Here is a 25,397-nt window from a genome sequence, read left to right as displayed (position 1 = left end):
GTTTGGGAAAGCTCATTTAAAAAAAAAAAAAAAAAAAAAAAGTAAATAAAGTAGAAGTGTAAGACAAATCAAATACCTTTTTAACCAAACTGAATATATTTTATATACTGCAAATATAATGACTAAATATAATGACCTGAAAAGGATTTCTGCTGAAAAGAAGCAGCTCAGTAAGAGGATAGTTTTGCCTCTAAAATGTGAAAAGCAGTTTTGAAGTCACCAGATCATGCTGAGTCTAGGGGAGATGAGTATCAATCCCCTATTATCCCAGAATAACAACTTAAGAAATAAAGAGCCTTTATTCAGGGTTTTCTCTCATGGGGACTGCAGAGGGAAAAAAAAAAAAAATCACAGAAATTTGCCTCATATTTATTTTCTTTTTCTTCCCCCTATATATGTTGCTCTTTTACTGGCAGAAATGAAAAAGGATATATTAGAATATTTTCATTTAAAGTGGATGGAATTTTAGAGGATGGAAATATATGAAATTCAGGTATATGGCATTATGCAAAAAATACTATAGCACTCTGCATTCTTTTTTTAATAAAATTTGCTACTATTAAAATGTAGCAACCTATAATGCAGGATAATAGCATCATATTTAGAATAGAGTATGCATTCATCTTGTCTGCTGCCAGATTTAGGTAGCCTTGCTGTTTGCAGTGCCTTCAGTGTGAGGGTTTACACACATAAGACAGATGTGAATGTAAAAAAGTCAAGACCTTGAGAAACTCTTATCCAACTGGCACCAGGGTAATTTTTAGAGCAATGGCAGTTCTGGGGTCTGAAGAATGCACGTATTTACTTCTAAATATTAAGTCTTGATTTATTTATTTTTATTAGTAGTAAATAGGAGTAAATTTTGAGTGCTCTCAGGGATTAGAGATAATGGCACTGGGTACAAGGAGATGGTTTCCCTCTGGAGGTTGGTAAGATGGTACCTTGCATGAAGGGGAGTTCTATGATATGGCTTGCAAGAGGGTGGTTCAGAAAGCCTTGTCCTTTGCTGCTGCTACATGAATGAGTATTGTCCCCACTTATTATTGCATAGTATCTCATCAGTGAACATAGCAATTGCTAGCACGCAGATGTAATACTTGGAAAAGATGCTTTGGTAGTTGGAATTGAGGAGGTAATGGGAAGAGCAAGAAGCGTTTAAGAGCTAGCCACCAGGCCAGGGTTTCCTCCAGGAGCATGGCTTCTCTATTAATTACAGTCTGGGAATATTTTGTACTACACTGAATTAAAATGCTTTCTTTCCCCTCTAAATCTCACTTGCTGTTATAAGGTTAACACTTTTCTGAAAGTTAGAAAGTATTAGTCTGCCTGATGCTTAACAACAATGAGATGGGGATGATTAGGAGAAGTCAGTCTGCCAGTCTTCGTGCTTTTTGACTGGTAATCAGGTTGATGAGCAAGTAAATTTTATAAAATAAAACAATTCTAGTTTGTTTACTTTTGGTAGTGCCCGGACCATCCTGCGGTGATCTTATGGGGTTTGTTACAGTACAAGAGACAGTTGCATGAGTCACAAACTTGTCAGTTGGCATGGATAGCTCCATCAAAGTCCAAGGAGTAGCGTTAGTTTATACCTGCTGGCATCCTCGTTCAGTGTTTTGAAGTCAAACTTGGTTTGGTTAAAAATAAGCATACTGCTTTCTCATATTTGCTTTTTTAAATCATGTGTTTGAATTGCAGAAATCTCATCAAGTTACTTTCATTTATAGTTAAATTATGCAGAAACAAGACTGAGTCAATTGGAAGACTGTCATTGTGAGAAGACTTGTCAAGTAAATGGATTGATCTATAGAGACAAAGACTCATGGGTTGAAGATGATCACTGCAGAAACTGCACATGCAAAGTAAGAATTTCTAAAGAGTTTAAGGAGTAGGACCTAATTAAAATGTGAAAATGGTCCTTGAATATATAATGTTAACCCTGAGAATTATGTTTTCAGTATGCATCTAGTGGCAGTATGAGCAATAGGGAGGGAAATGCTAAAATAAATAAATAGAAATTTGGTATTGCTGATGTGCAAGCTTCATGGATAAAATCTGCTTTCCCTTGACAACGCTTTCTTATTTGTTCCATTTCTCTCTGTGAGGACTTTATGGTTTTGGGGTGAAAGTGTGGCATTGTCTGTGTTTGGTTTGGAGTTGTTTTTGCTGCAGTGGTCTTTTCAAAAAGGAAGCATTATCTTAATGGTATTCATAGTTGCATTTTGCATGGTAACAACATGCAGATTCTGGTTTCAGAAAAAACGAAAAACCGAGGAACAGAAAAGAATTAGTATGTAAATCTCATCTTGTTGAAATTATTTGATAAATATCTGAAGAGAGTCTTTGTTTGCTCAAGAAAATAGAAAAACTGATTGTTAAAAATCTCAAAGATGATTGGCACAGCCTACAGAAAGTGGTGCTTTCGTAGAGATGGGCCTGTGTTTTCCACTTAATGTGCTTTGCTCGGGGAACGTGAGGTAAAACCAGTAATATATATCAAAATGGGGTGGCTCACCTTCCGATGCATTTTGAATCAAGTTTTGTAGTTGGATAGGATTAAACTTTTTACTGAAGGATGGGTCTGTAATCCACAATGCATTTTCGTTTACTTAAATATTTTTCTGTCTTATGTATTTTTGTATTAAATACTCACTAATTGCAACAGTCATAGTTGAATTTTGTCTTAAAATTCTTTGCTTAGAGTGGAGTTGTGGAGTGCCGAAGGATGTCCTGCCCCCCTCTCGATTGTCCTCCTGATGCTCTCCCAGTGCATGTGGAAAGCCAGTGCTGCAAAATATGCAAGGGTAAGTACATCCCACACACCTCTTAATTTCCCTCTCTAAGCAGAGTTAAACTTGTTCTGAAAGCAGGTGCATTTTATAATGACTTTCATAGGTCTTGGTAATTGAGGTAACATGAGTCACAGTGGCAAACTTGATTTAAGAAGAAAATAAATAATTGTTGAGAAATGAACAAACTTTGCAAATTTCTAAGATTCTTTTTTTGCCTATTGTCAGTGTAAAATTATTCGTCTACCTGTTTGTGGCTGGGAAGCCTTACTTGGCTTCAGCTTGTATCTCCTGTTGATGTCGAGGAGCATCGATCCTACGGTCTGAACTTTCTGCAGTGTTGAGTAACAAACTGAGCTGTTATCTTTTTGCCTATCTTTTATTTCAGGTCAGAAGCTTGTTCTTTAAAATAAACACGACAGAATTTCAGGCCCTGGGTTACTGTCACTGTGGGGACTGATAGTTTGCTGTAATTAGTTTCAAACTAAATTAATGAGAACAAAGAAGAAAAAAGTAAATTTTGTGATGGGTGTTATTGTCAGTTTTCAGTTCCTTCTCCTGGAAATGACAGCTGTAACATTCCTGGAAGGAATATTCAATATTTGTTGCCTTAGTAGTAGTACAAGGGACAGAGACAATTTATACATGGAAATTTTAGCTGAATACTGATGCCAGTCTTACCTTAAGAAGCACAAATTATTTTCTGCCCCCTCTATTCTTAGAGATGAGTAACTTCACCATGAGTTTTTCAATAATAGACTAAGACAGGGATGTTGAATTATCTTAAGATTTATTAGGGAAATAATAACACTTTTTTTAGCGTGCTGTCACGTTTCTTCAGTCACTGAATTCATTAGTCCCATGCACAAACGTCCTTTAGCTGTGATCTTGCACTCGCTCTTGTTTACTCATGTCATCTCATTTCTCTCAGCTATGTGTCGGCATGAGTATTCTGCCTGCTAAAAGATGTTTGTGAACGGAGAACTCAAGTGGCAAACTGGCTATGCGGGCCCATATTTTTTGGCTCAAAATGTTTTTGTTTGTAGCATTGAGAATCTAGAAAGTTCTTTCATGAAACTGGATGCTCCTCTTAACATACCTTTGCTGACATACATGTATGCACAAGGGTTGGAAGCTGACACAAAGGAATTGCAAGGCACAAAACTGTAGATGCAACGCAAATCCCCATAAGTAAACTGTGTTCCTGTTACTTGTAATGGAAAGCTGAACAATCAAACTTGCCTTTTGTCAGTGATTGGCACAAACTTGACTCGTTATTCTGACAAGAACTCAGCATGTCAGTCAATGGGGAGAGATGTATGGAAGTTGATTGAAATTGATTGTAAATGCCAGCTCCTTGACAGAATGATGTGCTAGGGCCACAGTCAGTCATTTTTGGGTAGATAGCAGTAATTGCTGAGGCTTTCCAAAGAGCTGCACTGCAGGTGTTAATTTCCCTGTGCTTTTCCTATTTAGCTCTGATAGAATCATCAGTTGTAATTTGCTGTCTCTAGGGATTATTGAATGGCTGGATTATTGAGCAATGTCCTGTCTTAGCTGAGGGTTAATGAACAAAGTAGCTCTAATGTCTCACATGTTAAGGGTTTTAAAAATGAGGCGGTTCTGTTTTGATCCCTGCCATCTTGTGTTAGCCTTCCAACTAATATTTGACAAAAGACTATAATTTTGTTCAAAATCTCATCATTTTTCTGAGTTGTGTGTTAACTTGCTTTCTGGCGTGTCCATTCTTTTGTTAAATGCAGACATGTCAGGAGAATAGACATAAAGAAAAAGGAAATTTCTCTTAACTCCTCTTCTCTCAAAAAGAGTTACTGGAATTCCTAGTTTTAAACACAGCTTCCTCATCTGAAGTTTTCTTCATGAGATCACAACAGTTCAGGCTAAGAACTAGGGCAGCTTTAGAAAAATCAAGGAAACTAGGATGCCACAAGGAAGAAGTCTGTTTTTTAACTGTATTGTTGATGATGGAAACAGTTATTCTGAAAATCTTGCCTTTTTTTTTTTTTTTTTAAAGAAATGAGCATTTTCAAGAGGATAAGTTTAAACAAAGTCCTTAGAAGCAAGTGTATCTTTGCAAGTTTACGAAGATTGATATAGCAGTCCTTTATGTTTAAAATTTCGGAATCAAACTGGCTATGACAGTTGCTTCTGTGGAATACTCCTTTTGGTATCACCCGTGAGGGGTACACACATGCACCTGTAAGTGCTTGGTTCCCTTACCTTGGCATTCGGGAGAGAAATTGGGGTAAAATAGTTATTAGACTGTCTGTGACTTCTTTTTTTTTCTGTTAAGAACCAAGTACTTTGAACATTTCCACTGTGCATGTGGCTTGACTCAGGAAACTTTTAAGGCTTTGTTCAAATTGCAACATAGGGTTCATAGCTTTTAGCTCTCCACACCGCAACAAAAAGTTATTTTATCAGTTTTTAGCCCTGATCTTGTTAGTAATGTAGAGTGCCTTTATGACGGATACTTGATTTGTGTAAGATCATAATAGTCCAACTGTTCTCTTGGATTTACTGTCCTCCTCTGGAATTGAAATTTCCACAGCTAATTCCGAGAGGACTGGGATAGCTATGGTAATACTCGACTGAGCTGTACGCTACTGTGGCCTTGCTGGAGGTTACCTTCTTTGTAAGCTAAGCTGGTTGTCTCTGTCTTGAAATGAATGAGGAGTGCTCACATTTTCTGGTCTGTTGGTTTGGTTGTGGAGTCGGTTATCTTTAGCAGAGGGGACAAAACTTCAGACAGGAGTTTTTTTAGTAGGAGCTTTCAGTTTCCTGGGAAATATGCTTATTTCATGTGTCTTTTAAGAATATTTTTCTGAAATAGATTTTTACAGTTTGTTGACTCAGAGTCATTCGCTGGATCTAATCCATTTTTGCTGTGCTCCAGCAAGCTGAAGAGTTCACCTTTGTGCCCACAAAAAAAAATCTGAAGGTTTAATTGAAATCTGTGCTTATACTATGCTCTCGGTGACCAGTATACTAATGAATGTCTCCAGTTTTTGAAGTGAGTCATGAAGACCTCTGGTAACACAAAGGCTGTAGCTGATCTACAGAATGTCAGTAATCAAAATATTTTCTATCGAATACTAATAAATTTGGTCTAGTAAGTATTGTCTTCTGCTCTTGTTCCTCCTCTTTAGTTTGGGTAAAAGTGCTACTTGCTCTTAAAATGAACTTATTCTTAGCTACTTTGTTTATGATTATATATAATAGTGACTTCTGATGAAAGCAAAATGCATCATGTTTTTAATGTACCGTTACTTTTTCAGTGTATGTGAATACTGGTTTTACTTTTGTGTTACACCTTGCAGTTGTTTACTAATTAAATACTGATTTATTTATTTTTAATCTCCTGCCTTCTCCTCTCAAATTACAGCAAAGTGTATCTATGGAGGTAAAGTGCTAGCAGAAGGTCAACGAGTATTAACCAAGAGCTGCAGGGAATGTCGAGTAAGTTTCAGTTGTATAACCTTTTCATGATTTTAAATGTACATGTGGCGGTCAAAAGTGACAGTGATAAGTTAGTGCATTTCTTTAGGCTTCCTTCATGCAAATGTGACATCTGTTGTCTTAAATGGAGACCTTGAAGTCAGTGAAAGCCACAAATATGAAAACAAGACAGGAGTATGACCCTTGCAGGGTAATAAAAAAATAGGGCAAAATGACTCAGGGGGATGTTTTCTCATTTATCTCCACTTTCATGAGCTTGAGAAAAAGGCAGCGTCATCTTGAGCTGCTTACTAATTTCAGCCAAATTGCTAAAATTTGAAGGAACCTGGCTTATATCATTTGAGTTACCCTAGATTTATCTTTGTATTATTTAAACTGCATGTAGCCTGGCTAATAATTGACATAAATTACTAAGTATTGGACTGGACTGGGGCCTTTCTTGGCAAGTTCATAACACTTAGTCAACTCTAGTCAGTATTGAAGAATGCAGGTAAATGGGGACTGCATTAGATAGGAACATTCAGGGAATGTTAGTGAATATGAGAGTGCTACATGTAGTGCAGGTGTGGCAGAAACCAGTTGTTGTCGAAACCAGTCTTAGAAGAAGAGAGTAGTAGTACATGATTATAAAAGGTCCGTTGGTCTCCTGAGACATGTATTAGTTGTGGGTATGTGTGTTCTTTAAATACGATTAATCGCTTCAGAAAGGCACAGCTATTCTAAACACGTTTGCTCTCATGTGTAATTTTCAAGTATTTTTGGTTTTACATCTTGTTGAGTTTGTAGAGGGGAAGGGTGATAAATGGGAGGCTTACAAATGTTATTGACAGATCAGTATGCTAGAACAATTATGAAAAACATTTGGAAAAGATTACAATGATCTGGTTATTGTTGTGCTTGTAGCTGAGTGTACAGAGTAGCAATTTTATGTTCACTAATGGAAATGGACAATAACTGGTTGCAGATGTTGTGAAAGCAGCTTGTTATATAGAATTACTTTGCTGCTGTTAGTGTTTAGCTGTATAGGGGTGCTCAACGTTGTATACACGAATACGTGGACAAGGTCGTTGCCTTGAAGACAGATTAAGGTGCCTGTTATTTATAATATTACATAGAATGTTTATTTGGGAGGGAAAGTGCCTATATGAAATAAGATGAGAACAGGAGGATTTTCATGTTTAAGTGAAACCAGAGAGAGTGATCTGAATTCCGTCAGTAGAACTTGTCTGTGCTATAAGAGCATTATATTCATCATTATGAGTATGATAATACATTCATGAAGATTAAAAGCAAATACTGACCATCAAATATCTGTTATAGTAGAAATGACTAAAATAATAATAATGAAAAGAGCTTTTGCATTTTACTTATTGTTAAGGGAAATTGATATGGCAATGCAGATTGCAGTAGTGCTGCAGTTTGTTAGTTACATCTTAATGGAGAGTATTGATAAGTACTTGAAACAGAATATATGAATGTAATACCATGAAAATAAAATAAGTCCATGTTGCAAACAAAAGAAAAAAAGGTATTTCCACAGCTGTGTTTCAAGAAGGCAATGAACCTCACCTGCAAAGTTTGTCATTCTGACTCAGGAGAGTTTTGAAGTGGGTGCTTACATCTACTTCTATGACATGATGTGTTTCTAGACAGGAGGTTCATTCAATGTGTCTTCAGCATGATGTCTTAAAAGCTGTAAGCAAAACACCTACTTATTTACTGCCTCAACTAGGAGTGCGTACTGGATGAAGGATGAATGGTGGCGAGTCAAACTGTGGTGATTGTCATCTTTTTCTATTTGATGCGAGCCTACTGGTGGACAAGGTATTGTATGAGTAAAGGAAGGGCTTTGTGCTAGGGGAAGGACCGTAAAAAATTTAGTATGGTTTCATTTTCCAGGCTTGAAAAACAGACATCAAGTTTGAAAAGCTGTTGATCCATGAAGGAATACAATAGAGAGTACACATCAACTGTCAATTTATTAGGGTTGGTAAAAGATGACTTAGAAATCTTGGGGAGTGGCTCTTGTGTCTGTAAAGGAAGATGTATTTGTAGGTGGGATAATGTCAAAAAGATAAAGTTGAAATTTCACATTTTAATTTTTTATTTGAAGATAGTTATTTTACTCCTGCATAGGTACTGATCCAAGCTTAAGAGGCTTTTAACTTTTATATTTTTTCTATCTCACAAAAATAATAATACTGATGGATCCAGATATATCAAAGATTTTATTTATCAGGCTATGAGCAGGTTTTCATTTATTTCTGAAAACTAATCCAGACTAAAAATGTATTTATGATGCACATCCTCTTAACCATAAGCACAGATGTTACTGATAGACAGCCATTCCCAGCTGGAATCCTGCCCAAAAGCACTCTCTAGATGAATCTGTGATGGCAAAATGACAAAATTAGTACACAGGTGTTACTAAGAGTCACAGAATGGCTTAGGTTGGAAGGGACCTCTGGAGATTATCTTGTCCAATACCTCTGCTTGAGCAGGGCCACCTAGAGCCAGTTGCCGAGATGGCTTTTGAGTATCTCCAAGGATGGAAACTCCACAATGTCTCTGGGCAACCTGTGCCAGTGTTTGGTCTTCCTTGCACTGGAAAACTGTTTCCTGATGTTCAGACAGAGTCTTCTGTGTTTCAGTTTGTGCCAGTTGTCTCTGGTCTTGCCACTGGGAACCATTGAAAAGAGCCTGACTCTGTCCTCTTTGTACTCTCCCTTTAGGTAGTTATATGCATTGGTAAGGTCTGCCTGAGCCTTCTCATCTCTAGGAGAAACAGTCCCAGTTCTCTCCACCTTTCCTCCTGTGGGAGATGCTCCAGTCCCTTACTTATCCTTGTGGCCCTTGGCTGGTCTCTCTCCAGTTGTTCCATCTCTCTTGTACTGGGGAGGCCAGAACTGAACCCAGCACTCCAGCTGTGGCCTCACCAGCACTGAGCAGAGGGGAAGGATTATCTCTCTTGATCTTCTGGCAATACTTGCCTTATGCAGCCCAAGTTACCCTTAGCCTTTTTGGCCGCAAGGGTACATGACTGGCTCGTGTTCAGCTCGGTGTTTGTCAGGACTCCCAGGTCCTTTTCTGCAAAGCTGCTTTCTAGCAGGGTGACCCCAGCGCGCACTGATGGAGGGGTTGTTCTTTCCCAGGTGCAGGACTTTGAACTTCTCCTTGTTAAACTTCTTGGGGTTCCTGTTGGCCTGTTTCTCCAGCCTGTTGAAATCCTTTAAAAAGTGCAGCTGTGTTTGTGCTTTAGAAAACTGCAGCTTTCTGCATTCAATAAGTGGTTATTTTGGCTTGTGGATTTACCAATGGCTTATTTGAAGTCAATGGAAAGAATTCTTTAGCTTCTGTTGGATCGAGAGTTTACTGCTTATCAGCTGGCTTCTGGGTTAATGCCTGTGAATGACATGATGCCTATTCATAACTGGACAATGAGTTTGACAGCAAAGGGTACAAGAATAAATTCCTTTTCGTTAATGCTGGGAGCGGGCAGTCCAAGAGTGCCGTACAAATACCAGGAAGTTAGACAGGGCTCCACTGACTTTCAGAAAGCTTGACTAATGTTTTCTCTAAAGATAAGGAACAATGTGGTTCCTAGAGTGACAGCTGAGGACACTATTTAGAACTTTTTCCTGAAAGACTGATCAACAACAGCTAAAACAAAAGGGGGGAAAAAAGCCCCAAACAACAATAGAAAACCAAAATAGCATTATCTGAAATCTTGCTATTATTTTCCAAAGCGGATCATCTGAGAGGAGTTGCTTGTGGTTCAGATTTTCACTGCATGTCACTGATTAGGCCTATAGCCAATTATTTTTTATGTACTTACTTTTGTAATTGCAAGAAATTAAATTATCTTGTTGTAAATGTTTGACTCCAGATCTCATTCTTTGTGAATTGTATGTCACAGTTGGCGCTTGACCTATTTATTCCAGAAGAATGTCTTTTTGACATCTATTTCTGTCCAGATTCTGTGACTACATATGTGAATTGAGTATTAAAAAGTTAGTAATTTTTTTAAGGCTGCCTGAAGCAATAATTCTGAAGTGTGAACTGTTCTTACTCATCTCAGTGGATAAAATCTGAAATCTAATGATGATAATTCTTGTAATTGAATCTGTACTAGTTTATAACAAATTGATTTTAATCCAAGGAATACTCAACGTGGAAACATTTTAATTGTTTTAAAACTTAATTAGAAATATGTTTGATTTGTTTTCCCAAGATGCAAATCCTGCAGAAAATGGAAAACTTTAGGGAAATAAAATTTTACTGCCATTAAATGAATGGAATTCTCAACTTGTGTTTTTTTAGCTCCTTATGATTCACTAAAGAAGAACTTGAATTTTTCTGTAGCTTTTTGACTGATCCTGATCACTGATATGACTTTCATACGATTTCTTGATTTTTTGCCATCTTTTTGACCAGATTTATTGTCAGTCAATGCTTTTTATCCATATGTTGGCATATTGTACCCTTTCTGCTGCAGTTGTCTTGTCTGAGCTTGAATAAGCGATGAGTTATAGCCAGAGCTTTTCCAGCTGGTAGTTAGATAACATGATAGTAAATGACGGCTCAACGTGTCTGGTTCTTTTATCACCTTTGCTGCTGCAGTTGCACAGGCAACCGTGGGGCATTCCTCCCTTTCGCTTACGGAAGTGAGATTAGAAGGAGATCTAATACCACCATTAACTTCACTGTTCTTGTGTGGGCACTTGTTTCAATGATGCATGCCGTATGTGATACTGTAGGGAGCTGCTTCTTTTTTTTTTTTTTTTTAAAAAAAAAGCACTCAATGCCTGTAGGGTTTTTTATTTTACTTTTTTGTGACGGCAACTGATGCAACTTGCCAGTAAAGACAATTGGGAAGGAGAAAAACGGCTTGGCCCTGCTCAGCCTTAAGATTGCAGTCTCAGTGGCAGTGACAAGGAGTGATTGTAGAACAGTCCGTTTGCGCTCCCTGGGTCTGCTGCGCTACTCAGTTGTGAGTCCTGCGAGCTGCTGGGCACCTTGTGCATCATTTGCACCTTGTTGACTCTGCAGGCGTTTCTGCGTACATAACTGTGCTGGGCAGCTTGATGCTGTGAGAGCTAATTCTGGAGCCTCAAGCAGCGTAGCTGAATCTGTGTGGCATGGATGGTGAGAATAATTACCAGCAAAGAGCTTCATCTGTACTGGTTCTAGCACCTGAGCTAGTCTTTTGGCGTGGTGTGGCACAGTGTCTTGTAGATGTGAAAGCAATCTTCTGCCTCTGTATAGGGGTGTTTACAGGGTAGACACATAGGTATTGCCAGTATCCTCTGTTCAAGTCACCAATCTGATCCCTCAGATTATGAGAACCGAGGCTTTAATAACATAGTTTGTCATCTTTTTGGTATTAGTTTTCTTAGCACTAGATGTGTTTGGATCATATTTTTAAACTTTCCTCTGCAATTACAGGAGCTAGAAAATGTCATTTATTTTTTTGAAGAAAGCAGAAATTCTAGTTCCATCTTTTCATTCCACCATCTGCCACGAGGCATCATGAAAAATAGTTTGGGAGGAGTGAGGACTAGATTCATATCAAAGACCTGTACGGGCAGTATAGCAGGCTGCCTGCTTTCTTAGTAGAGTTGCACAGCTTTAGGAAAATGGGATTACTCAGGTGTGGACAGTCATGGTGGGATAGTTATTGTAGCTCCTACTGAGCAAAAATCCTGGTTGTCTCTGCTCCACTTGCCAGTTCTCAGTGAAGGTGTAGCTTCAGAAGGGATACTGAAGAGGTAAATTGTGAGATGGGGAAGGCTTTCGGGGGGGATAAGGGAAAAGAGGAGGCTATTTTGGGACAAGCTCTTAAGAAGCAACTAATGGAAGAGCAGGACAGCTGTTTGGTCTGGAGACATGGTGAAGCTGATTTCCTGGATGGGAAGAAGATGTAGTAAAAATTTGGTCTAAAATCTCCCCAGAAAGGCTCTGTCTTTCTTATTTTAGAAAATTTCTACCAGCAAATAGACCTCCCATGCATAATATAAATCTAGCAGAAATCAAAATCATAGAAATATTTTGACCTTGATTTACATTTTATACAACAATATCTATATGGATACCTCAAGATCGGATTTCTGCTTTGCCATACCTTTGAAGGACCTAATTTTTGGAAATGAGGTGTTCAGTAATTCTAAAGAACAGACCCTGTTAGTTTGACACAGCAGAACAACATGTTGAGAATGTTGGTCTTCTATCCGCTGTGTGTGTTTGAGTTGTAGTTATATAGAGTTATGTAGAATATGCAAGAGGAGTAAAACTCACACTTGCATAAGGCAGGAGGACTGTCTTTAACAAAAACCTGGAATGAAATTCTTTAATTACTTCAAATAATTGGAAGGCAAATAACTTTATTTGGAAACAATGCATTTGGAAAACCTACTACAGAATTTTGAGCTTAAGTGCCCTTTTTTTTTTTTTTAATTTCAATTCTGGGCATAGAAATGTCCTTGTAGATTACTTTGTATTCAATGTTGTGGTGTAAAGAATGAATTTAACTTGCTGCCTGCTAGTTTATGAGTGTTGTAACTAGAGGTTAGTAGAGGTATAGATTGAAAACTATGCGATCCTTGCCATTGCACATGTTTTCATCAATGTCATTTTTAAAAAATGTTGTTTATTTTCAGAATGGAGTTTTAGTAAAAGTAACAGAGGCTTGTCCACCATTGAACTGCTCAGAAAAAGATCACGTTCTTCCAGAGAACCAGTGTTGCAGTGTTTGTAGAGGTAAGTCAGAGACTGCATGCTTGGAAGGAATGTAAGTTGCTGATTCAACAGGGGGATACGCTGGAAGGAACAATTCCTTTTTAATGAGATACTAGGTACCTCTATAAACCTGAGTCTATAATTAGCCTTCACGTAAAACCAGTCTTTGATATTCCTTTGGGTAGAAGTCTTACCAGATACTAAGCTGTAATTGCTCTGAATTAGAGAAGGGAGAGAGAAAAGGAAGAGTTAGGGGAGAAACGGCCCGGTATCTCTTAAGAATTCCCATTAGGAAGAAGTTATGTCTGAAAAAGAGATATTTCATGTTGCTTAAACTTGTAACTGCACTGAATGTACAGGGTTTTGGAAATGGGTTTTTAAGCTGTTTTAAAATTACAATTATAACAATGTTAAGATTCCAGTTTGGACATTTTGAGGTTGATTTGGATCTGAGCGCTCTCAGGACTCCCTTATTAATTAAGCTGGACAGGTACAGAATAAAAATGAAAAAATAACCCTGGAGCCCAGAATCCTATTTTTTGTCCTTCCAGTGGGGTGTTGAGATGCAGATTCCTCTTGCTCGTTTCCCTTCAACCCTAGTAAATCTTGGTTGTGTGCTGGACCAGACTGAACAAGCAATAGCTAAAATCTTAGCTGAGGAAATCCCCTTAAATGAAGAAGATGCAATTATCACAAGGCTAGAGATCTTAAACAAGTTTCCTTCTTAAAGTGTGTTGTAATAGTGAGCTGTTGGGTGAAAGGTGTTAGAATAATCATTCCCTGTGTATGTCTGTATTGTACCTGTTGTTTCACACCTTTCCCTTGGTGCCGAGTCTCAGCTGAGCTTAAGGGGAGCCTGGTCTCTCCCAGCAGGATTTGCCTGTCAGCTTTTAGGGGAGCACCTTGGAAATTTCAAGCAAGAGGCATGCCAAATGAGTGTCAGACTCTTCCAGGCTTAGATGGTTATCGGGGCCTGCTGTACTACTTTTCTTGCCTGTGGTGTCACTGTAGATGCCAATGAAGGGGCTCTGAATCTCTCCGTTACCCAGTAAATATTAATTAATAAATAGACATATTTACTAAGGCCTTGAACTTGCAATCATATGCACGTGGTTGCAGGGGCCAGCGTGTTTGAGACTGCTTGCTGGGTGATGGTCTAAGAAAATACACATTAATTTTTTAAGCAGTTTCTAGAAACATCTGTAACTATTTAAGCAAGCAGTAAATGTTGCTTCTTTGTCCCTCAGAGGACTTGGTGTCTTAATGATACTTCTTAACAGATGGCTCGGTTTGATGTAGTGCAGTACTGAAAAACTATCTTCATTACTTAAAAGCATTAGAAATCTGAAAGCTTCAAAGTTGATAAGAGACAAGTTCTGTAATTATTCAGTTCTATATTATTGTTAATGATAGGCACTCTTTTTAGATATTCATCCCCAAACTATTTTTATTATTTATAAAGTAGCATGAATATGTATATTTACGTGATGGTCTCTAGAAGCAAAGGAAGGAATTGTACTTTCACTTCCTATGAATTCTGATACGTGGTGCTTTCAAATTGATACATTAAACTTCCACTTCAGTTCTGCTTTAGCTGACTGCTAAAACAGTACCACCTCCTTTTGTATTTCATCTTTGCTTTTTAAAATTCTTTTGAAAATTGTGCTTAAAGACGTGATTAATTTTGTCAACTTTACAAAGGCATAAATTGAAGTTAGCACTCCTAAATGGCTTCTTGAAGTAGAATATGTGCTGCTTGACACTTTTAATTCAGTTGCATGTAACCCAAAGTGGTAGTATATAATTTTATCATGTGTAGAGTGATGGTGTTAAAAATGGATATCTATTAATAATTCCATATTTGGTACAGGTTTTATCATGCAAACAGGTGCCCTCTGATATGGCAAGCAGGCCATAGTTTCTGGCCCTGTCCTGTGCCAACATATTCTTTACGGGGAAAGGATAGAGTGCTTCTCCATTTTGCTATAATGACCTCTTTCAGAGACTGTATTCAGCTTTTATTGTTGAAGCAAAAGCAGTGAGGAAGAAATATTGTAGTAAAGATACTCCTGAGTTACCAGAGTGTTTATTGGAGGCCCACATGGATCATTTGCACATCATGTGCAAATTTCACGTTTTGTGTATGATGACACAGAGAATTCTTTGCATTAGCCCTTAGCTAGACCTTTAGTTAGTCAACAGGATGATTAGTAAGCCTTTACTAGTAATGTTAAATGAGGACAATAATTCTATGTAAAGTTTATCAGTTCATACTAGTGACTGGTAGGTTCTGGTTTTGTATCAGCTTGTACTTGCTGTAGTATCTAGTTGTTGAAACAGAAAACTTCTTCTGAATTTCATGTTCTGCAGAATTATAGAATACCTTTGCTGAATTGGGCAAGGGTGAGAGGTTTGCAGCTTGTGCTTTTCTAGCTGCAGCAAAGGAATTTCCATTTAATGAAAGGATAAATGTGGGGGATCAAGAGAAGGAAAAAAACACAGAGAAATGCGGAAATTCCATGATGCTGTGGTATGAGACTGTACCCTCTTCAGGGATCTCTATAATATTTACTACAATAGTAGATAAGTGCCTAAAATAAAATAGGGTATGCAAGGTAACAAATAAATCTGTGGTGTTTATGGTGATAGAAATTGTGAGTCAGCCGAGGACTGAGTTGAATACGGTAATGTACACCACTGGTGGGCTTCCTAGATAGCCATTATTGCTTGTAAATGGTTAGAAAAGTAAAGGCAGCAAATAATACCTTTTCTTCCTCAGGTTTGCTACAGGAGTTTATAGCATAGCAAAAGCTAATATATTTTTTTAAGCCAATTTCTAGATTTCAGTAAAGTGATTGTATAAGGTGTACAGCAAGGCAGGTGCAGTATGGAAGAACTCTGCTCTACAGTGACAGCTTATTTTTGTGATTTGATGTACATGAATGCAAAAATGGGCCTCATCAGATCTGTATATAGGCTCTATCCTTGAATGTTATGTAGAGTATATCTAGTTTTGCCCTTCATCTTTGTGCTTCAATATAAATGTCTGCTTTAAACTATGTGGCTGCTTTATACTTTTCAGCAGGACAGTGTGGTATTATGAAGCTCTCTTCTTAAGCTTACAGATATTTTAGTTAATTTTAAAATTTTACAAAGAATCTTTGTGTAATAAAATATATTTTTTATTACTTTTTTGAGAATCAGTCATTTTTCTTAGAGCATGCCTGCTACATTTTTTATAGCCCAGGGACAAATCTAATACAAAAAAAAAATAGTGTCATAAAAGTGTTTTATTGTTCCCTTTAGCTGTTTTTCTCCTTGCCAAAGAGAGTGTATAATTTTGAAAGAGTGGATTTTTCCTCTTTTGAATGAGTGATTCAAATAAAGTTTCATGAGAGAATTTTTATGTTGTTATGCTCACAATTTCAGTATGTAAGAATAGCCTTAACAGCCCTAGCAGCTTCAGTCATGCTCCCCTTAAAAGGGAAAGTGTGAGGAAATAATGAAGCAGTGAGAGCTGTTTGGTTTCTGGTGAGAGTAACTTTTATTTGCTGTCCTGTAATATGGTTTGGCTGATGGTTTTGGGTTGACTGCTGATGCTGGTTAAAAGGAAGTGGAGGGTCCTACTGGTGAGCTGAAGTGTGCGGTTCATGGCAGGGAACAGCATTTAAATCTAAAAGTGGGGCTTCTGCCACCCTTGCTTGTGTTGCTTTGTTTTGTTTTAAGGACGTTTTTATTCTTTCAATTAGAGGATGAGAAGGCTCTTCAGTTAGCATGTTTCTCATCTCTCCCTGTCTAGTGGTGAAACAGTTTTGCTTTTTCAGAAATTGAACGTTTCTCATTCATTGCTGTGAGGTATGAATTATTTCAAGCTTTTAGTTTCATTAAGATTTAATGGAGGTTGATAAATATGAATTAGTTCATTTCTAAGCATATTTATAATGTTACTTAGGATTTAGAAGAGCTTTATATCTGAAAAAAGTATCTTTATAAGCTTGTTAGGCTATGCAGTACCATTGTTCTAATGCACACAAATAAGCAGTATGAAATAACGTCTGCATTGATAGAGCAGCTTGAAAGAATTCATGGAGTTAGTGTTTTATGTCAGACCACTGAGTTCTGGGACCACAGTCTCTGAAGGCATGAAAACTGCTGTTTGAAGTGCTTCGTTGCTCATGAGTCATTAAAAACTCATTCAGATCATGAAAGGGCGTATTTCCTAGTGCAAATTTTATGCCTCTTCATATGAGTTGTCCCCCAGATTTACTTTGCGCATTTATGTAGTAACGATGGGGTTAAATCATAACAATAGTAAAGATTTTGAGGTTGAAATTACTTTTGACCTTTTGAACATTACGAATGCTATTAATGGAAACATCGTCAGTGTTCTATTTAGAAGCCTCTTAAATGTGAAACGGTGAAGTATGGATTGCTGAAGGGTAACTTCTTGAACAACAAGAGAACGGGGCTTTTGCGGTTTTTGAAGTGAACAGCTAGGGATACTATAAGAAGTACAGAAAGCATTACAGATGTTATAAGGAAATCTTCAGAAAAATGGGAGGTGGCACGTTGCCCATAAAAAAAAAAGTAGGAAGAAACATGGGTAGGATGTACTGATTCCAGCTGCAGTCTTGAATGAGTTCTTGCATTCTTCAATCAATAATTAAGCCAAATTACCAAATATGTTAGGTACTTAAAAAACTGGATGACAGCACAAACAGCTTAACATACTGCTCTGGAAATGTGGATTCTGGGAACTGGAACCTGAAGATGTTGAGAAGCTTGGAAAAATAAAATCAATGTTCAAGTGTCTCAAAATGGAATAAATGTTTAATTTTAGGTAATCTGACTTGGGATCACTAAGCCCTAGCCAGTTGTGCAGTTCCTGATGCTGCAGAAGTTAGAGTTTTATGTGTGCTAGCATGAAATCTGATCTTTTTCATATTTGTCTTAATACATTTATTAATGGTTATTCTGCAGCCAAAAGAAAGAAGTAGAAAGACACAAATATGTTCTTTAAGAAAAATTGGAGCAAACATTTCAGCAGCCTTGATAAGGAAGAGAGCACTGTTATCAGAAATGTTTGGGGAAGGAACAGAGGTCATCAGGCCCATCAAAAATCTAAACACACTCTTCAATATTTAATTCCCCTGTTGGTAGTATCTAATTGTATCTTGGATGTCTTGAATGACTTTGAAGGGCTGTTGTGCACATTTATGACTTTGTGTGTCTGTGTGAGGGGAAAATGGTTTCTGACATCTGTTCTGAATGTGTTTATCTGTAATTTTAATTCATGCTCACTTGCCTTGTCATCTGTGTTGGCCTGAAATTAGTTTAGATTATCAGAACTATTTAAGATTTTGTGTGCTTCTGTCAAATCCTTTCCAATTGCCTGCTTGCTCAGATGTGATGATTCTATTTTAAGCCATTTGTTATATTTAGAGTGGAGCTGGCTGCCTCAGGTAAGACTTTGCTGAATATTCTGAAGTCTCAGTAATTCAGTTGTTTTCACCTGGGCAGTCGGAAGGCATGCCCTCTGCTAGCTGCCACACATGGTTTTTGAGATTCAGACATCCCACTGCAGTATCAACGGGTGGTTTTGCCATCTGTGTAGATATTTTAAAGGAACCCTATAATCCATTTCACACCAAACAATTAATAAAAATCAGGCATTTGCATTCTTTTCTGTTCTGCTTGCTTGGGGATAAGTAATTGCTCCCATCAGTAGACTGGCCATGAACAGACTGATGTTTAAGTCAGTGCTTTGGTCCCTCCCTGTTTAGTTGGGAATATAAGCATGATCGTTGCAGTCAGTGGCCCTGTCTACATGCCTGACTGTTTTGCTGAGTAAGAAGGAATTAAAATATTTAGCTAAATTAGACATTGAATTGGGATTGTTAAAGGTGAGAGCAACACAGCTAGCTTATTTCTCCATGTTACAGTCCAAATATGAGGTGGCCTTTATTTGCCAGAAGAGCAGGAAAAGCACTCAGGCCCACTATGAACTAAGATAAAGTAGATAGCATTTTATTCCTGTCTTGCCTTCAGAACCCCAGCTGGGGAGAATGTAGACCAGGACCTAAGAAATGCAAGAACGAGCCAGGCTTCCTTGGTATGTGCCTCTTTACTCGTTTCAAGTGCTAAATGTGCATCTTCACTGCAAAAGAAAAGTACTTGGAAAAGCTTCTGACAGAGGCACAGTGAACCCTTACTCTTCTATACAATTAAGTACTTTTTTTTTTTTTTATTTCTGCTGGTTAACCTTAAATTAATTTGTTTTGGAAAAGCTTGGTTACATACAGTGTTGCGGCACCTTGCTTGCCCTTAACCAGAATGGCTTCCAGTTTCCACTTAAAGAGGTATTGTACAAGTTTTCTGAAATGCTATGGGAAACTGAAGTTGAGTCACTTTTAGTCAGCATTTTTAAAACGCAAACAGTGTTTCACAGGTGTCTTATAATAAAAAATGCCAAGAAAATCTAGGGATGTAGTAGGTGTTCTCTCATTGTGTATTCCTAATGCCTGGAGAAGAGAAGGCTCCGGGGAGACCTCATAGCAGCCTACCAGTATCTGAAGGGAGCCTACAGGACAGCTGGAGAGGGACTCTTTGTCAGGAAATGTAATGACAGGACAAGGGGTAATGGTTTTAAATTGGAAGAGGGGAGATTCAGATTAGATATTAGGAGGAAATTCTTTACTGTGAGGGTGGTGAGGCACTGGAACAGGTTGCCCAGGGAAGCTGTGGATGCCCCATCCCTGGAAGTGTTTAAGGCCAGGCTGGATGGGGCTTTGAGCAACCTGGTCTAGTGGAGGTGTCCCTGCCTATGGCACGGGGCTTGGAACTAGATGACCTTTAAGGTCCCTTCCAACTCTAACCATTCTATGATTCTATGAACAATAAAAAGCTCTTTAGAGCCTCTAATTACGCAAGTTACAGAACTGGAGCATTACTTATTTCTTCTATGCTCTTTTAACAGCCTTCAAGCTTGAAAACATATGAAAGAGTCTTGATTCTGAATGGAGGCAGTTCGTATTTGGGTTGATAAGAAAGGAACAAAAGCAATAGGTTATTTTCCAGAGAATTTTTTTAAAAAAGGTGACAGCTGTAGTGGTAGAAAATGGATAGTTAGGGTAGTCATCGTATCTACTAATGAATTTCAGAGGTGGCAAATAAGCATTGAAGAATTCATAGGGCTATGATATGATGCTGAAAACTGATCAGCAGCTGTTGCTTGGGAGAAAGTGCTGTTAGAGAAGAGTGGTTGATCTGGGACTTGGGACTTGCGATGAAAAATTAACCCTGAGAAGCCATCCCTTTGGCTACTTGTGTTAAATTTGCCATGAACTGATCACAAGGTAAAATGTCGACTCACTGGGATAAAAAGAACCTAGAAACAGAGTTTTTTCGGTGCATAAAGTCATAAATAAAAGATGCTGAGAAAGATGAAATAATTTTTCCAGGTTTGGATGAGAGGGAAATATAAATAAATAAGTATTAATAAATTATTCTAAGACAGTAGTAACAATCCACACTAAAATAGAGTTTTTTTATAGTGCCTAGCTTAACACACTGATATGTTACGTTGGTTCTGAGTAGTACTATCTACCAATAATAATCAAATATAAAACTGACACAAAGGAGAATTAATATTCTCAAGAAGCAGGAAATAGACTAGGATGACATAGTTTTAGGGGAAATGGTGACAAAGAAAATGCTACCAAATTTGTTTCCTCTTGGATATTATCTAGAATGCCAACAGAATAGTAATCCTACTTGGGGAGTAAAAAAAATTAGATGCTGAATGGATAAGTTTGGGGAGATGGGTTCCAGTGTTCAGTTTCGATTATAATTATCAAGGCAAAAATGAGAAGTAAAATACTGTGATTGCATAAATGGCTAAAGGCAGAGTAACTGCATCTTTTTTTTACCAGTATAAAATGTACCTTGGCTTGACGAGGCTGTATCTGGAATACTTGAGTGGTTTTTACCAGACTGTGAAATGAATGAAGACTAGAAGGGATATCCGCAGTTTTCATTAACAGACTTGGTTGCGTTTTGCAAGTTGGATCACAATGAAAGAAAGAACTAACTGAGCACAAGGAAGATACCTTGGTTGTTAATAAAATTAATCTGACGTTAAGTGTAAAGTTGGACATTGACACTGAGATGGCGTCCTCCTTGCTAACAAGTGTTAACGTTTTTTAAAAAAAAAGATCTTGCAACCCAATGTCAGATGATCAGACTCGGTGCACTCCAGATAAAGTTGGAGTACACTGAAGGGACAAAACCTGAGTTTTAAATTAGTAGATGACTGAAGTGCATGTTTAAAAACCAATAAAAGAACCCTCAATGAACAACAGCTTCAGGATAGCCCTATGAAAATGTGCTTACTGTAGATGAAAAGTATCTTTAGTATAAGCTAAAATCTTCCGAAGTTCTTAAAAGAATATCAAAGCAAAGGATACGAACAAAGGTCTGAATCTGGCATTTAGAATTTAGAAGTCCAGGTTGTCTTTTTCGTAGCTGTCTTTAGGGGCTGTTAGGAAAGTTTAGGAACAGTGAACTAGAAGTTTTAGTTTGCTTCTTTATGACCAGGCAGAAGTGGCAGAAGCTGTTCTCGTATTCATATAAGCACAAGCTGGAATACAAGTAGCTGATGGTTTGTCTGCGTTTCTGGTTTCCCTCCTTCCAGGAGAGACAATCCAGAAAATACAAGAATTACAAAAATGACTGTTTATATCTCAGGCAAATAGATATTGACTGTTGGATATTAATAGAGAAAAATCCATCAAAAGTACACCAATGGGGGTGGTGGGTGGGGTGAATATCCTGTTGTCAAATTCTGTAAGCTATTTAGTTGTCTCTTACAGTACTTCCAGTGGAGTGCCTTTAAAGAGATAAAGTTGCAATTACTTTCACTTTAGACTTCAGCAGAGAGATATTTTGACACATCTTTGAGAAATATTGAAGATCAGGAAGAAGGAACTTCAGCCAGTTGTGCCTTTATAGAAGGAAGTGGGAAAGTTCATCATGTTTTTAGAAGTGACTTCATATGCGATAAAAGAAACTGTTCACAAAGAAACTACTGAGAATTTGTCAAGGAAAAAGGAGAGATTAATAAAAATTCTCACCTACAGAACATGATGCATGGATTAATTACAAGCTGTAGAAACAATGCAGCTAGCCTTTGATGACAGAATTACAAGGCGGTGTGTGAGGTTGTTTTGACTACCAGTACAGTTTTAAGTTCTAACACCAAGTCTCATTTTTGCTCTTCTAAAAGCATGTGTGATTATGTGTAATAAGAGAATCATGAAGGATTTTTTTTGTTATTACACTTTATTATCCTTTTGGTGTAAGTTAGTATTTCACTTCTTGGCAATTGGAGATAAGGTGGCATTTTATCCTACATGGGTTCAGTAGAAGACTGATGTATTGTCATGGCTTCCTGCTTTGAAGTTGTCTTTCCCCTGACTAAAGCTAGTCATACAAATATATTTTTGAACAAAATGGTTTTACTGAGAATGAATTGATGAAGAAATACAAAAAGCCTGTGTGCAGCAGGTGGATTTATAGAGAGAATTTCTGGAGTGTAGTATGCCAAAGTTTTTCAGAGTGGTATAGTCAATTTATATTGAACCTGAATATCTGAAATAAACATGTTTTAATACCAGGTTGCATGTTTCTTGTATTTCAGGCCACAACTTCTGTGCAGAGGGACACAGATGTGGTGAAAATTCAGAGTGCAAAAACTGGAACACAAAGGCTACTTGTGAATGCAAGAATGGTTATCTCTCTGTCCAAGGGGACTCCGCGTATTGTGAAGGTAAACAAAGTATTCAAAGACTTGTCCTCTACTCAGAAACGGCGTATTAAATAGATGGTTGGTGAATTACTTTCATTGCAAAGTTCAGTTCCATGATGGTGAATATCACAAGGGCCCTTTTTGCATTCATAAATATGGATTGAAGATTACATGTGGTGCTGGACCGTTCAGATTGCCTATATGTGGGCACACTTCATTGTTGCAGTTATGCCTTGATACACCACGGTGATGCTGTCATTACAGTTTTTAAAAATAGCATCTTTCAGATAGTGGCACCCACCTTCTAAAATGTTTTTTAGAGAACAACATCTTTATAAGATGCATTAATTCGGGAAGTGGGAATTCTGCAGACATTTGTGGGAAAGGTAAGTGTGCAGGTGTACCGCGGTTTGAATATAGAAATGATGATCTGCAGTCCTTCCTGAAGTACTTCTGTGGGCCAGGTACTTTACTGAAATGGTTTTCCTATGGTACAGAAGAGACCTATTTCTTAGAAGAGGGTAGCTGAGGTACTTCTGTTGATGTGTTATTCCATCACAGGATCGAATGCAATGGGACATTATTCTCCTTTTTGTTTCTCTGTGTTTTCTAGAGCTTGCTGTTATTCATAGCTATGATGTACTTATTAAAAACTAAATAGATGAATCAACATATACCACATTCCTTCCTGCCTTTGCATTGTGAGTTTTTTTCAATGCTCTTGTATGTTAGGCTGCGATATTTAATCTTTTGGCCACCATAGGAAGTTTTTGAACTGCTTTGTAAAAAAATATTTTCCTAGATTCTTTTTCCAATAGTACTGGTGATGGAAGGGAGATGGCATTTTTGACAAGCTGTTAAAATATACTGTGAGAATTGGAAGACGGGATGAAAGAATAAAAAAGACATGACTGGGCTGAAATGATCTCGCTTTCATAAAAAGACTTTGTGGTGTATGTAAGTGAACAAGACTGTTTTAAATAGCAGTTTATAAAGCTGTTCAGTAAATTGCAGCTATAAATCTTATGGTATTTAGTCAGTTCTCTACAAGCAAAAATTTGAATGGTCCTATATATGCACTTTCAATGACTGGGAAAACATTTTACACATTTCTTTTAAAGGTAGGCAACAGATACAATGTATATAGAGAAACTTTTTTTGTACAAAAAACTGTGAGAAGAGCTGCTCTATACATACTGCAAGGACTACTTAGAAATCAGAAGTCAGTAAGAAGCCTCCTTACCAGCTACCATACAAAATCCAGTATTTGTTCTTTTTTGCTGTTTTAAGTAAAATCAGTGCTTAGTGTCTTTATTTACCAAGTAGCAGACCATCCCTTTTTTCCTCTATGGAAAAAAATTCAACATCTTAACTCAAATAATTTTAGAGTTGTTGGCAGTGCATTAGTGGTAGTGGTGGGGAAAGAAAGGGCTTTTTGAAGAAATTAGTGGGAATTACAACTTATATCTGGTCTATGTTGTGTTAAATTTTGGAAGGGCAAATCAAATCTGACTTCTCTGCATGTGGGTGAAACATGAGGCAGCAGAACAAACACAGCTGCTTTTGCTGCCTGAGACCATGGGAAAGATGAGAGGCACTTTCTGCATGTTATAAAAGTTTAAATTTGCTAGAAGGAGAGTAGTACTTGGGAGATGACATAGAGAAGGCCCTTTAGCAAGGGGAACTGCAGACTGACAAATTGATTAGCCAAAAGGTGACTCCTTTAAGCCTTATGAAGAGCTTCCTTTCACTCCTCAGAACAGTTTTCTGCCAAATTTCTTTGTATGCTTCTTTAAACTCATTTCTCTCATCAGTGTGTTTAATCTGCTAAATAGAATAATTTTGTAGTTGGCTGTGTAATGTTCTCAAATGTGTGGTGAAGTTGTGATTTAAATAAATGAGGTCTAAGGCATGTGTCTGAAGGTACAATTTGGCAGGATGTTGGTATAGTATAGGGGTGGATTTCTTTTTTGTGGAGTTTGGGATTTCTCTGTGTACCGCGTAAGAATTAAATATGAAAAAATCCTGAACAACAAGTAGTAAACATACAAAACACCTGCGGAAGCAAGGAAGATAGCATTCTCAGCTGTAGTTCTGAATTTGTCTTTGTCATTCCTAAGCCTTTAAACTTAAAAGACATGTAAGATAGCTGTTTCCTTTGAGGTGGCGAGGTTAAATGATTTCACACTCATGACATGGACTGGTAAGTGGCACCTTAGTTCAGAGTGCTCCAGGTCGTTAACTTTGAGCTTTTCAGATTTCTCATCTCTTCCGATGTATTTGAAGTACTTGTGCATGTGAATTCTAATGTACGGTATTATTTTACCTTACCTATGTTTTTACTGTTATTTCTGCTCACTCTTACCCAGTTTTATCCTGCTGGACCTTATGGCATCATTTTGATCTTGTAAGATCTGTGAAGAATTGGGTTCGAGTCTACTTTGCTTTTTGACATGTATTTGTGTCTTTTTTTTTAACACTCCATATTCACATTTGTAGTACAGTGGAAAAAATTAAAAATATTCTAACTTTCATCAGAAAATTGGCATCAGCAAATTTGTAAAATAAATAACAAAAACCTGAGAGGC

At 37.6% G+C, this 25,397-nt stretch overlaps 1 protein-coding gene across 1 annotated transcript in view; it reads left to right on the top strand.

Moving 5' to 3' along the window:
• NELL1 (neural EGFL like 1) overlaps positions 1-25,397 on the top strand; it is a 308,797-nt gene that overhangs the window by 77,052 nt on the left and 206,348 nt on the right. Inside the window, exons 8-12 of the mRNA XM_074148724.1 lie at positions 1,728-1,862; positions 2,702-2,804; positions 6,196-6,269; positions 12,926-13,025; positions 22,702-22,830. Of these exons, the coding sequence (XP_074004825.1) occupies positions 1,728-1,862; positions 2,702-2,804; positions 6,196-6,269; positions 12,926-13,025; positions 22,702-22,830 (541 nt within the window). The remainder of the gene's footprint in view (positions 1-1,727; positions 1,863-2,701; positions 2,805-6,195; positions 6,270-12,925; positions 13,026-22,701; positions 22,831-25,397) is intronic.

This window comes from Numenius arquata, chromosome 6 (genome assembly GCF_964106895.1).
Source record: "Numenius arquata chromosome 6, bNumArq3.hap1.1, whole genome shotgun sequence".
Lineage (NCBI taxonomy): Eukaryota > Metazoa > Chordata > Aves > Charadriiformes > Scolopacidae > Numenius > Numenius arquata.
Note: the sequence above shows the minus strand (reverse complement) of the source record. Positions and strands in the feature narration are given on the sequence as shown.